This window comes from Bufo gargarizans, chromosome 4, assembly GCF_014858855.1.
Source record: "Bufo gargarizans isolate SCDJY-AF-19 chromosome 4, ASM1485885v1, whole genome shotgun sequence".
Taxonomy (NCBI): Eukaryota; Metazoa; Chordata; class Amphibia; order Anura; family Bufonidae; genus Bufo; species Bufo gargarizans.
Window position 1 is genome coordinate 152,997,197 of NC_058083.1, and position 14,867 is coordinate 153,012,063.

The window sequence follows — 14,867 nt, forward strand, 5'->3', positions numbered from 1 at the left end:
TATTCTGACCTGAGCTAATTATAAATCTGGCCCTTTGACTGAACGCCGGATCAGGCCTTTTTCCTATTGACTTGCATTAACGCCGGATCCGGCGCCGTGTGTTCAGTCAGACCGAAAAAAAGTTAAAGTCCATAAATGGCGGATCCGTTTTTTCCAATGCATTTTTTCATTGGGATCAAAATCCTGATCAGGATTCAAATGTATTCAGTTTTCACACGTTTTTCCGGATCCGGCGGACAGTTCCGGTGTCGGAATTGAACGCCGGATTTAAACAACGCTAATGTGAAAGTAGCCTAAAATCCTCCTGCACACGAACGTGTGCTTCCTGTTGCCGTATTGCGGACAGCATTTGTGGATCCGCAAAACATGGGTGCCATTCCGTGGGCATTCCGCATCACGGAAAGCGGACCCATTGACTTTAATGGGTCCGCAAATCCGGAGATGCGGAATGGTGCGGAACAAAAGCACAGAACGGAACCCTACGGAGTGCTTCCGTGGGGTTTCGTCCCGTACTTCCTTTCCGCAAAAAGATAGAACATGTCCTATCTTTTTGCGGAACGGCCGGATCGCGGACCCGTGATCCCCTGCGGCTGCCCCACGGACTGTGTTCGTGCATTGCGGCCCACATTTTTTGGGCCGCAGCAGGACCACGGGGTGCACACGTTAGTGTGCAGGGGGCCTAAAGCAGATAATTTAAGTTTCGGCACTAATGTCAATATTTTCTGGAAAAGTATAAATGGAATTTGCATAAAAAATATATTTAAGGAATGTATAGAGTTGTTAGAAACTTGTCCGACACCTGACATACTAATTATTCATGCAGGTTCGTTTGATATGGGCAGATTGCGTACACACAAGCTAATAACAATGTAAAATATCCACATTCATATCCCACTGTCTAAGATCATCTTTTCGGAAATACTGCCAAGATGGGCCTGGAATTCTGAGACGATGAAATTCATGGGAAAAAAAATCTGAATACGAATCTGATATACGAATACGAAAAAATATATGAATTCAATTTTTGGTTCGTCTTATAGACATAAAGAATTGGAGGGATATGTTAAAGGTCTATATGACAAATCATATTGTCAGATATTGGCCTAGACATATTTAATGTTGGACTACAAAATGTGATTGAAGAAGGCTTCAGTGCATGTTAGCCATACAGCTTTGCTTTATGACGGTATGGGTTAAGTCACATCCCTTGCTACCGGGAAATAAATCTTGTGGGGGTCTCAGCTCTCTAGGATGTACTGTTCCTGAGATATTCCCAAAAAATGACCTGCATTAGCCAATACAAGCCTGCAAGTCTTTCTCTTCATAAGTGATCAGTAGTGTTGGGCGCGAATATTCGAATAGCGAATATGAATTGCGAATATCGGCACTTCGAGAATTTGCGAATATTTAGAATACAGTGATATATATTCGTAATTTCGAATATTCTAGATTTTTTTTTTCATCAGTAACCTCCCTTCTTGCTTGTGGGCCAATGAGAAGGCTGCAATATCTTTGTCTGAGCTTAGCAACATCCCTAGCAACCAATAGTATAGTTGTCTACCCCTTACTATATAAGAACCTCCCCAGCAGCCATTTTTTGCAGTATTTTGCAGATCTGAGAGAGAGAGAGAGCAGTGTCATTGCTGTGCTCTGTGCTTTCCTGAGTCATTACATTAGTTAGTGGGAGACAGTCAGTGTAGGTTATATCCTGATATAGTGGAGCTGATAGGTTCTGCTGTCCATACAGACATGCTACAGACATAGTGCTGTGATGTCACAACAATACTTAGTGCACCAGTCAGTAATATGTACTCAGACCTGCTAAAATGTGAAGTTGCATGTATTGCACAAAAATATGCGCATCATTAACTTCCGATTTTGCAATGGCGAATACATTGGAGCATTCTATCTGCATATAAAGCTATTGTAATGTTCTGCCGTGCCAACCATTTTCTCCAGTCTCAGGAAACTTCTAGCAGCTTGAAAAATGTAGCAAAAGTGACCCGCGCTTATATTGCATGTGCATTACACGAATAATACATTGTCGCTTTTTCGCAATCAAGAAAATAATCTCGAATTCGCGAATATATGACGAATATTCTACCAAATATTCGCTGCAGGGGCAATATTTGAATTTGCGATATTTCGCGAATATTCGTCATATATTCGCGAATTTGAGAATTCATGATCTCCAGTCATTATTTTCTTGATTGTGAAAATCGGCAATCGGAAATTTTGCTATAAAAATTTGCGATACAAAAATTTGCGATCAACTCTACTCCTAAAGTCAAAGACATTGCAGCCTTCTCATTGGCCCACAAGCAAGAAGCAGTGATGGATCATGGGTACTGATGAAAAAAAATCTAGAATATTTGCGATTATGAAGATATAGCACTATATTCTAGATATTCGCGAATTCTCGAAGTGCCAATATTTGCAATAAAAATTCAGGATTAGAATATTTGCGATCAACACTACTCTTCATATCCCAACTGCCATACACACGGTCACATGTCCCTTATCAGCCAATAGAAGCTCGCAGGCCCTTAGTCTCCACATACACACAGTTTTACTCCAGGTTTCCATAACAACCCAGCCATTTTTCTTCACTGCTGTAGGTCAGCTTTAGGCTAGGGTTACATGACACATAGGGCACAACTACACTACTACATGCATCCATCTTGGATGGATTTTTTGCGACTGTCGTGTCGCAGTAGCAGCATGTCGCAGTGCGACACCATAGCCTATAATTATAAAAATTAAAGGGGCAGGGCGCTGTGGAAGTCACTGTTAAGGGGACAGGGGCCACTATTAAAGGGGAAGCTGCTGTGGAGGTTACTGTTAAAGGGGCGTGCACTGTCGAGGTCACTGTTAAGGGGGCAGGGGCCACTATTAAAGGGGCAGCTGCTGTGGAGGTTACTGTTTAGGGGGCAGGGGCCTCTATTTAAGGGGAAGCTGCTGTGGAGGTCACTGTTAAAGGGGCGGGCACTGTGGTTGCTACTGTTAAGAGGGCAGGCTGCTGTGGAGGTCACTGTTAAAGGGGCAGGCAGTGGGGAGCCTGGAGGTCACTGTTAAAGAAGGCAGGGGCCACTATTAAAGGGGCAGCCACTGTGGAGGTCATTGTTAAAGGGGCAAGCACTGCGGAGGTCACTGTTAAGGGGGCAGGGGCCACTAATAAAGGGGAAGCTGCTGTGGCGGTCACTGTTAAAGGGGCAGGGCCCTCTACTAAAGGGGAAGCTGCTGTGGAGGTCACTGTTAAAGGGGCGTGCACTGTAGAAATCACTGTTAAAGGGGCGTTCACTGTGGATGTTACTGTTAAGGGGCAGGCCGCTGTGGAGGTCACTGTTAAAGGGGCGAGCACTGCGGAGGTCACTGTTAAGGGGGCAGGGGCCACTAATAAAGGGGAAGCTGCTGTGGAGGTCACTGTTAAGTCAGCAGGGTACTGTGAGGTCACTGTTAAGGGAGCGGGGTACTGTGGAGGTCACTGTTTAGGGAACGGGGTACTGTGGCAGTCACTGTTAAAGGGACGGGTGCTGTGAAACTCACTGTTAAAGGGGTGGGCTGCTGTAAAGGTCAAAGTTAAGGGGGTGGGCTGCTGTAGAGGTCTCATTTGAAGGAGGCGGGGCACAGTGGGGGGTCAGGGTTAAGGGGTGAGGGCCTGTGGAGTTCACTGTTAAAGGGGCGGGGTGCTGTAGAGGTCACTGTTATGGGGGATACTGTCGATATCTTTTAACGACACACAAAAACATTAAATAAAATAGATTAAATATACCCGTGTGAAGCCGGGTCCTTCTGCTAGTATTAATATAATAGGTAACATTAAGCACCGTGGCCAATATGTTTCCACTAATAAAAGATTTGATTGGAGGAAGAGTCAATGGTTGCCACGAGGATCAATCTATAAAAGAAGGAGAAAGACCGTTAGCTGCGCACTTCTGTAAGCGGCAGTGAAGAAACCCCCTACCCCCTGTTTTAATACATTATGTCACGGTGCTGAGAATGGGGTTAAGTCACTCTTCGAGTGGACTAGGTTGTTGGTTAAGTTATTTATGTTTATTGGATATGTTAATTGGTTAGTTATATTAATATAATAGGTAACATTAAGCACCGTGGCCAATATCTTTCCACTAATAAAAGATTTAACAAATTCAACCCCTTAAGAACCAGCGCCGTACATGTAGGAGATGCGCCCACCCGATCCGAGGCAGGGGTTCAGCAGTCACTGATAGCCAGACCCCCCATGCCGGCGCATTAACCCTTGATGTGCAGCGGTCAGAGCTGACCGTGGCACGTTCGATGTGTGGAGGGAGAGAGCAGCCATCGGGTCCCCGCGCTGCTGTGACGGGGACCTGATGGCAGGGAAGGCAACTCGATGCCTTCCTTAGGCATCGTGGCTGCTTTCCGGGAGAGCCGGTGAGATCCAGCTCCCTGGATCTCACAGGCTGTAAGTGTATTACAGTGTGTGTATAGAAGTATTGTGATGCATTGTAAAGGGGATCGGACCCCCAAAAGTTGAAGTCCCAGAGTGGGACAAAAAAGAAAGTTTAAAAAAATAAAGTTTTACAAAAAAAAATTTAGTTTTAAGTAAAAAAAAAATGTCCTTTTCCCAAAATAAAGTAGAAATAAATAGGGAAAGAAAGAAAAGTTGAAATATTAGGTATCGCCGTGTCCGTATCAACCGGCTCTATAAAAATATCACATGACCTAACCCCCTCAGGTGAACACTGTAAAAAAAAAAAAAATGATAAAAAAAAAACAACCAATCAAAAAGGTGTATGCCCCCTAAAATAGTACCAATCTAACTGTCACCTCATCCCGCAAAAAATGATACCCTACCCTAAAAAAAGTATACATATTAGTTATCTCCACGTCCGTAACAATCTGCTCTATAAAAATAACACATGACCTAACCCCTCAGGTGAACACTGTAAAATAAAAAAAATTACAAGTGTGTCAAAAAAGCCATTTACTGTCACCTTACATCACAAAAAGTGTAATAGCAAGCGATCAAAAAGTCCGCACCCCAAAATAGTGTCAAGCTAACCATCACCTCATCCCGCAAAAAATTATACCCTACTTAAGACAATCGCCCAAATGATAAAAAAAACTATGGCTCTCAGAATAGGAAGACACTAAAACATGATTTATTTTTTTGTTAAAAAATTATATTACTGTGTAAAACTTAAATAAATAAAAAAAGTTGATATATTAGATACCGTCGCGTCCGTAAGAATCTGCTGTATAAAAAGATCACATGACCAAATTTTGCGGACCGCACACAGCCGCTACTTAATATAAAATGCAATTGCGGACAAGAATAGAACATGTTCTATTTTTTCGGGAACGGAATTGCAGACCCGGAAGTGCGGGTCCGCACTTCCGGATCTGGGTAGCGCATCGTGCGGCCGCATAGAAATGAATGTGGAACAGAATTGCGGACGTGTGAATAGACCATAAAACTGAAACAAACAACCAAAAAAGGTTGTTTGCACAGCAGGGAGCAGGTGAGAGCTGCTTTTTTCTAATTTTGAACCAATAAAGGTAGTCATATTTGGTATTGTCACGTCCGTGACAGCCTGCTCTATAAAAATACCACATGATCTAACCTGTTAGATGAATTTGTAAATAACAAAAAAACGCTGCCAAAACAGCTATTTTTTGTTACCTTGCTTCACAAAAAGTGTAATATAGAGCAACCAAAAATCATATGTACCCTAAACTAGTACCAACAAAACTGCCACCTTATCCCGTAGTTTCCAAAATGGGGTCACATTTTTTAAGTTTCTACTCTAGGGGTGCATCAGGGGGGCTTCAAATGGGACATGGTGTCAAAAAAACAGTCCAGCAATCTGCCTTCCAAAAACCATGTGGCATTCCTTTCCTTCTGCGCCCTGCCGTGTGCCCATACAGCAGTTTACGACCACATATGGGGTGCTTCTGTAAACTACACAATCAGGGCAATAAATATTGAGTTTTGTTTGGCTGGTAACCCTTGCTTTGTTACTGGAAAAATTGATTAAAATGGAAAATCTGCCAAAAAAGTGAAATTCTGAAATTTCATCTCCATTTTCCATTAATTGTTGTGGAACACCTAAAGGGTTAACAAAGTTTGTAAAATCTGTTTTGATTTGGTGGTTTCTATTATGTAAGCCTCACAAAGTGACTCCAGACCTGAACTGGTCCTTAAAAATTTTCAAGATTTGTTTCTAAACCCTTCTAATGTCCCCAAAAAATAAAATGTCATTCACAAAATGATCCAAACATGAAGTAGACATATGGGGAATGTAAAGTAATAACAATTTTTAGAGGTATTACTGTCTATTATAAAAGTAGATAAATAGAAATTTGGAAATCTGCAAATTTTTCTAAATGTTTGGTAAATTTGGTATTTTTTCAGAAATAAAAATGAAATTTTTTGACTCAATTTTACCACTGCCATGAAGTACAATATATGACGAGAAAACAATCTCAGAATGGCCTGGATAAGTAAAAGCGTTTTAAAGTCACCACATAAAGTGACACATGTCAGATTGGCAAAAAATGGCCTGGTCCTGAAGGGGTTAAGGTGGTTTACTAACAGCTAATCATTTATCATCACAATTGGGCTCTATGACACCATGAGAGGAGGCATTCCGCGACACGTCCACCAGGTGGCGCTGGAAGCCTCTACTGTACGTTATGATGAGCCCAGGCTCCGCCCCGAGTCGTGCACAGCAGCGGTGGGTGGCTCTAGGGCTGTATGACTTGTGAGGACGCGGGCGGCAGCGCACACTGTACACAGCGGGGATGGGGCGCCTGTCACGTACAGAGGAGAGAGCCGGGTAGGACCTGGAAACCCCCCCAGCTCCTCATAGACAGCTTCAGCCACCGGATAGCAGGCTGCTGCTGCTGCTGGTGCTTCTCTCCAGACCAGGGGCGATCCTCGGGGAGGTAAGTGATCCTGTTCTGCACTTCTCCCTGACAACTTTATGTGACTGCGGAGCTGGAAGTGCAGCCACTGCTGGGACAGAACAAAGGACTATCCTGGGAGCACGTAGTGTGGGGCCGGGGGGTTTCCTGCTGATAGGACTGGAATGTGTCTGTGCAGATAAGTGGCCGTGTCTACGGGTGTACGTGTGTGTCTAGGTGTATTGTATGTATGTGTGTGTACATGTATATGTGTCTGTAGTATATGTGTGTGTGTGTGTGTATGTGTACATGTATATGTGTCTGTAGTATATGTGTGTGTGTATGTGTCTACGTGTGTGTGTCTATGTGTATATATGTGTGTCTGTATGTATGTGTGTACATGTATGTATATATATGTGTGTGTGTATATGTATATATATATGTGTGTATGTGTAAATGTGTCTGTAGTATATACATGTATTTGTGTCTGTAGTGTATATGTGTGTGTCTATGTGTGTGTGTATGTGTCTACGTGTGTGTGTCTATGTGTATATATGTGTGTCTGTATGTATGTGTGTACATGTATGTATATATATGTGTGTGTGTGTATATGTATATATATATGTGTGTGTATGTGTAAATGTGTCTGTAGTATATACATGTATTTGTGTCTGTAGTGTATATGTGTGTGTCTATATACATGTATATGTGTCTGTAGTGTATATGTGTGTGTCTATATACATGTATATGTGTCTGTAGTATATATATGTATGTGTGTGTTTCATAGGTATATACTGTGTGTGATATATATAAGATAGAGAGTGCAGTCCCAGGCATCATTGTGTGACAGAAGTTGCATTTGTGAGGTGGGTGAGGGGCTGGGCAGCTTTTACTAATAAATCAGTCATGTATATGTAAAAGTTGGAAGCGGTCGCTCCTTCTCGCCAGATAACCTGCAGGCGTACTTTCACTGAAATTGGCGCTTTTAGGCAAATTTATAAAAACCATGCACCACGTTCATAAATTAGGTGCTAGTTAGCATCTGAACTCCATATGTGTATACTGGGTGTCGGTATATGTGTGGACATGTAGGGGACACGCTCCGGCTTCTGGACTTGTCACAGGATCCCTTAATAAAGTCTGCACCTCGGGGGGCACAGTGAGCCCCATAGTCTCTAGCCTGTCTCCTATGTTGGTCTGCACAGGCTCTTCTATAGGGGGATCCACAACTGGTATGATGGAGCCACATAGAGCTGTGTGCTGCTTCTCTGTGGGCACTGACTGGCACCAGGTGGTGAAGCCGTAGACATGAGTGCTGCAGGCATTGTCTGCTCCAGTCTGCAGTGCTGCTAACACCTTCATGGCATTCAGCCACCCACCTACCTGCAGTACACATCCCTTATAGGGACCATACATGCTACATACCTGCAGTACACATCCCTTATAGGGACCATACATCCTACATACCTGCAGTACACATCCCTTATAGGGACCATACATGCTACATACCTTCAGTACACATGCCTTATAGGGACCATACATGCTACATACCTGCATTACACATCCCTTATAGGGACCATACCTGCAGTACACATCCCTTATAGGGACCATACATGCTACATACCTGCATTACACATCCCTTATAGGGACCATACCTGCAGTACACATCCCTTATAGGGACCATACATGCTACATACCTGCAGTACACATCCCTTATAGGGACCATACATGCTACATACCTTCAGTACACATGCCTTATAGGGACCATACATGCTACATACCTTCAGTACACATGCCTTATAGGGACCATACATGCTACATACCTGCAGTACACATCCCTTATAGGGACCATACATGCCACATACAATACCTGCAGGACACATCCTTTATAGGGACCATACATCCTACATACCTGCAGTACACGTCCCGTACAGGGACCATACAACCACGTATGCTGGATCCATACCTGCAGTACCCGTCAGTGACAGTATCCTGTATGATACTGGATAGCAGCTGTGTTACCACAATGGTCAGAAGCTTGATTTGAAGAGATCAGGAAAGTTTTCACACATTGGTTGTCGCTCTTGATCATGAGTGATGTGGTCGGGGATGGCTCCCGGTGGGATTGTAGCCTGTGTCCCTCCAGTGACTGTATACAGTATATGCGCAGAGAGGAGGTGCACAGGATGCGATTGCGGTGTGCACTCTGCCGCACATGGAGGTAGCAGGACAGTGATTCTTTATGGTCACCTTAGTCCTGGATCCTCCATGAAATGCTTCATTATTCTCCAGGATTGGAACAGCCTTCCTGCTCTACATACGTGCCGTGCTGATTTTGTAGACCTAACAGGTGTCCATGCTGGCATTTTGGGGGTTAATTTCTATTGTCAGTGGAGCTACAGAACATACACAATGGGAGCACCTACTGTAGGGGACGTCAGTAATGCTCAGGGGACCTACCTGCCATGCTTTAATGAACTCATTATGGTTTTTTTTTTATTTTTTTTTCCCTCTTGATGCAATTCCCATAAGTTGCCATGAAAACATCCCGCTGAATTGCCTCATGCCTATTTTCCTAGAAGCCCCCTTCTGTCACCCGACGGGCTCTGCTATGTCATTCTGACAGGAGTATTGCCTCATTCACGGGACACACTGATCTCTGTTTTATAATGGCGTACGATTGCTCGTGAGCGGATGTAACCTGGTGGGGGAGGGGCAATCATTGTACACATTTCACTACTTTACATAATGTCAGGAAACGGGTGAAAGAGGCAGAAGTGGTGAACTTACTAAACCCTCAGCCTCGACCTTTTTAAAGGGGCACTCCTCAACCTTGTCGGTATTGCATTGCAGTTGTTCTCTGTAAGCAGCCATGGACTCGTTGTAATGTTCTCCTCACTGATGGGAAGTACTGATCACTACATGGCGTCACATCTCCCCGGGTCTGAGAACATCCAGAAAGCCCATATACATGGAGCTCCGTGACATCATTGACTTTGACTCCTTAAAGGGAATGTGTCACCTATCATTTTTTTTCTACCAGGTAGCGACACACATCTTTCTTTTTAATCCGTTTTATTGTCTGATTGTAGATTTTTTTTCCCCCCTGAATATGATTATGAGGGCGGCCATCTTGCCTAAGCTGTAGCATTTATAGATATGCATTACGGCAGCCACATGGCCATAGAGAGTTTTCTAGGCCTGCTCTGGGCAGAGGTCATTGTCACAGCCTTATCTGCTCCTTCCTGTTATGTACATATAGGTCATATCTGTCGCTGCAATCCTGCCTGTGATGATAATGAGATGACTGCCGATCTGTACACTGACAGCTAATATTAGGCCTAGCGGCCAGTGTAAAACTGAAGGAATTTAGGTGTTTGTATTTTTTTTTATATGGATAGCGACCTGGTAAAGTAAAAACAAGATCACCAAAAATTATTTTAAAAATGTTTAACATAAAAACTTGATTTAAACAGTAGGTCATTTACTGATGACACTTTCCCTTTAAGTAGATACAATGGGTCAGCTTTGCGAATAGAGTATATGTTATATGGGAATGTGGAGCATGGCGGTGATCAGTGCCTGACTGTATCTGCAGTTGTCATGACACTTTCCTGTAGGCACTGCACTTGGCGTACCTGAGAAGACATAGTCCTTTTACCATCAGTAATGATGGGATCGAGGCTCACCTCCAGTATATGTTGTGTATACGTTTTTTATGCTTCTATATAGGCCTTTTTCTTGCACTGGAATGTACTAAAACACTACCTGCTGTGTTCACGTCTGCATTGGAGGTGCCTATAGGAGCCTTCTTCTCAGTATCTGTAAAAAAAAAAAAAATGCAAGACCAAAAAGCCCAGTATGCAGCAATCTTTTATAGTCAGTGGGGTCAGGTGCCGGATCCAGCGCTGTGATCATGACAGAGCACCACAAAGGAAAAAAAGTAGATGTGAACAAGCCCTTATTTTATGGCCGAACTGTATAGACTTGCGTTGACATGTGTAATCTAATCCTTCAGTGAACCGCTCCTGTCCTGGACGGGTTCAAAGCAAATTTCAAAGAGCAAAGCAGTTAGCTGCGGAGGAAGGAGGTAAAAAGCTGATGACACGAGAACTGGACATTTCTCTCTGAGACATATTACAAAATTTCTTATGGTCGCTTGTACTATTGATTTATGTAAAGTTGTGTGAAAAGTTAAGGCCCTGTTACACTGCATGATTTCGAGGCCAATAATCGGGAATAGGAACACTCGTTCCCGATAATCGACTCGTATAATTGAGCAGCCAATGAACTAGCAAACTCTGGGGATAAAAGATGCCGGATTGTCGGCAGCACATCTTCCTGTATAGTCAGGGGTGCGCTGCTGATAAAGAATAGAACAGAATGGGGGAGGAGCGAGAGGCAACATCTATAATGTGTCAACCTCACGTCAGGCTTTAACGTCGTTTTCAGGAAGGTGAGGCGGACTTTACGTGTCTTGATGTTGGACCACTGAGGTCCAGAAGTGTCAGCAGCTTGTTAGGTGAGAATCAACAGGATCTTTATTTTGGCCGTTGACGGGTGTCCGGACAGTCATTTGTAACTTCGATACACGGCTTTATATGACATAGTGCTAGCAGGTGGAATAACATCCAGGGGTGAGGTATAGTATAGAGAACTGGACGCTGCTGACATCTTTGAAGAAATCATAGGTATAATTTACTGTCTGTGGCTGTATAATCAGCCTGTACTGGTTCCAGACCACTGCATGTGCGGGGTGGGACACTGCCGGCAACGCTGGCCATGTTTTGGGAATCAGTATGTCAGTGTGTATTATAGGTACTTGTGAAGGTTTGCCACCACTTCCTTGAGTTGACCCAATCCTACCGTGACAGTACTCCTTGCCATCAGATGTCTCACCCAGGGTGACATGTTCTCTGTGGTGTACACTTCATAGAAGTGTCTGTGAAGGTTCTCATTTATCCAGGTCATGGTATATCTGCAAAGAATAAATCAAGGCAACTGGACGTACTGTAGATTTCTTGAAAACGTTTCACTCGTTCTTCCAACAAGCTTTCTCAATTCTGAGTGACTGTACAAAAATTCTGGGAATAAATATGTAACTGATATTCTTTGCAGATACTTCATAGAAGTGGTTTAAAAACCTTTCCAAATGTCTCCAGAGCCCCAAATAAAAAGTAAAGAGGGCATTCCTGTGCGTTACCACATCTGAGCCGTCCGTCAGGATGAATAGACTAATGGCTTCCAATGTGGTTCCTGATAAGACTCCCAGAAATGAAGCCACGTTCTTCGAGCAGATGTGTGATGTTGGGTGTGTGTGCCACCAAGTCTTGCACTTGGGAATGAAAAACTGGCTGTGTGAATGTGTCAGACTGGGTGTGTGTCAGCGCGCGAGATAGTGAGTGAGACAGGGTGTGTACGTACGCATGTGATCTCAAGGCTGCCTTGTAGTCAGCCTGTGCCTGTGTGTTTTGCTAGGCCTGTTTGTGATACATTGTGTGCTTTGTGTGCCGTAGTGTCATTATAAGGTAAGACGTGTGCAAAAATCTCGTGGAGCCATGAGCTCAAGGTATTTGTGGCTTTAAATACCAAGAAGCAAAGCTCTTCAGTGTGCAGCATGCATACCTTTATGTCTGCTTCCATATGTACGGATGACAATGGATGGTGGCGCCTTCCCCCATTGTGTACTTTAAGGAGTCTTGGTTTTAAACATACGTCTTCCCGTGTAGTTATATATATTTTTTTTCTATATGTAGGTCGGACTGGAGACTGCTGGGCAATATGGAAGGCTCCTTGCAACTATTGGATGCGGAAATGAAAAAAGACTGTACCTTAAAGATTCCAGAAGTGTCAAGTGTGGATTGTTCCAGACATACTGACAAAATTCCTCCAGTGAAGCCATGTTTCAAAAAGAAACCGGCCCAAAAAATCTTAAACCCTGAAACCCTTCAAGCTTTGCGGCCAATCTTTACTAGTTTTTTAGGATCTGGGACTCTTAATGGAATATTTGTATCCAATGATCAGGCTGGGAACGCTAGTAACTTATGTGAACCCCTTGTCAAGAAGGCACTAGACCTTGACCAACATTGCCCTCAGAACAGTGCACTAATATCTGGGGATCCCAGTCTTAGGCCGGTGGCGGAGCACACGACATCCGTTCACACAAGCCAAGATCTTGATGAAGACCAGTCCGGTGCGATAGAGAGCCCAGAGCCGACATTTCCATCCGAAAGCACTAGTGGAACTGTTCCTACCACTGCCAACAGCTCCTTCCAGGATCCTCTTATACAGACAAATTCTAGTGATTCTACCAACGCCATCTCCTTGGACAAGATGTTAGAAAGTTACTCATCCGGGTTATTCCAGGACACCAGCTGTCTGGACCAATACAATGTGAGCCAAAACAATAACGCTGGGATATTTGAGGACAAAACCGACGAGGCGTCTCTACTTCTTGTGTTTGAACTTCTAAATCAGCTCCAATACCACGTCCATCAGAAAGACGGGGTGGACATTTGTGTTGAGTTTTTACAAGGTTTGTGTTTTTATGGTAAAGATTGCCAAAAACATCACACGGTGTTGCCCTATCATTGGCAAGTGAGAAGGAGAGCCACGGGTATATGGCAAAGTGTAATGGACGATTCGCAGGAACATATGGAAAGACTGTACTGTAGCCCTGATAGCGACCGGATTAAAATGCGATATCAGTAAGTATTTCATCCTTGGAAGTTGATTTCATCTACTGTATTGGATTTCTGTTGGTTATGGACTTTCTCAAAGAGGGCCTGTCACCTCTCCTGACATGTCTGTTTTAGTAACTTGCATTTCCCATGTATTAACAATTCTGGAGCATCTTTTTAGATAATTTTATGTTGTGCCATTCATCTATAATTCTGATAAACTTTGATTGGTGTTTCATGTGTCCCTGCATAGTTTGACACTATCCACTGACTGTACGGGGACTCCCCCCCCAACGGTTAACGCCCAGTTGGACCCCTTGCAGACTGCTGAGAATTCATTCATAATCTTCTCGTACAAGAAAGGTGCAACATAACAATTCTGTAACATCTTTTCCTGTAGGATTTATTACATAAAGGGTGCAAGTAGTTAATAAAACAGACACGTCAGGAGAGGTGACTGGTGCTTTTTCACTTTTTACCCCAAAATGTAATGTTACACGTGAGATATAGCGTTGTCCTCCTCCAGAAAATTCCTTTATGTTATTATTCTAATAACTCAAGCAGCAGCATTTAAGAAGGGATCTTGGGGCTTAGATACTTAGAATACTTCAAAACACTTTATTTGATGTGATTTGCTAAATCACCTAACCCTGCTTAATTCACAGAGCCGCTATTGTGGCTCAGCAGGCGTTCTGAAAATCAGCCTTATCGCACGTAAAACAACTGTACAAAGTGTTAATGTGACGTGGACTGGTGAGTAAAGTCTTACCTGGGCGGGCGTTTTTTTTGGGGGGGGGATAATTGGTAATGACGTATTATGGAACAGTAATAGAAGTGGGCAGTGCCAGTGATGCCATCCTATTGGTTAAGGTTTCATTGACTTGAATGTAGCGGTAAATTTACTTGGTTTGTGTCTGAAGATAAGTTAGGGCATGTTCACACATTTAGATTTGCAAGTGGATGGGTCATTTCATACCCCATTCACATGCAGCGAGGATAATGACCGCTGTGCGGCTTAGGTCCGGTGACTGACAATATAAATGCACATAGTCAAATACAACACATGTGTGCCCATACACATTAGACCGTCCTGCAACGCGACAGTTTCACAAAAATCCAACTTGGATGGATTTTTGCAGCTGTCGTGTCACTGTTGACTATCATTATAAAAAATGTTGCGCATCTTTTCTGCGACAAGATTTTGCGCCGCCCTAGCCTTAATTAGAACCTGTGACCTCTCCTGACATCTGCTTGGTAACTTGCATTCCCCGTATGATAATTCTGGAGCATCTTTTCATA

At 43.5% G+C, this 14,867-nt stretch overlaps 1 protein-coding gene across 1 annotated transcript in view; it reads left to right on the top strand.

The window, feature by feature from the left end:
* The first annotated feature begins 6,761 nt into the window (after positions 1–6,761).
* Positions 6,762–14,867, top strand: part of LOC122935111 (TCDD inducible poly(ADP-ribose) polymerase) — a 36,143-nt gene continuing 28,037 nt past the window's right edge. Inside the window, exons 1-2 of the mRNA XM_044290870.1 lie at positions 6,762–6,930; positions 12,645–13,595. Coding sequence (XP_044146805.1) covers positions 12,670–13,595 — 926 coding nt within the window. The 5' untranslated portion in view covers positions 6,762–6,930; positions 12,645–12,669. The remainder of the gene's footprint in view (positions 6,931–12,644; positions 13,596–14,867) is intronic.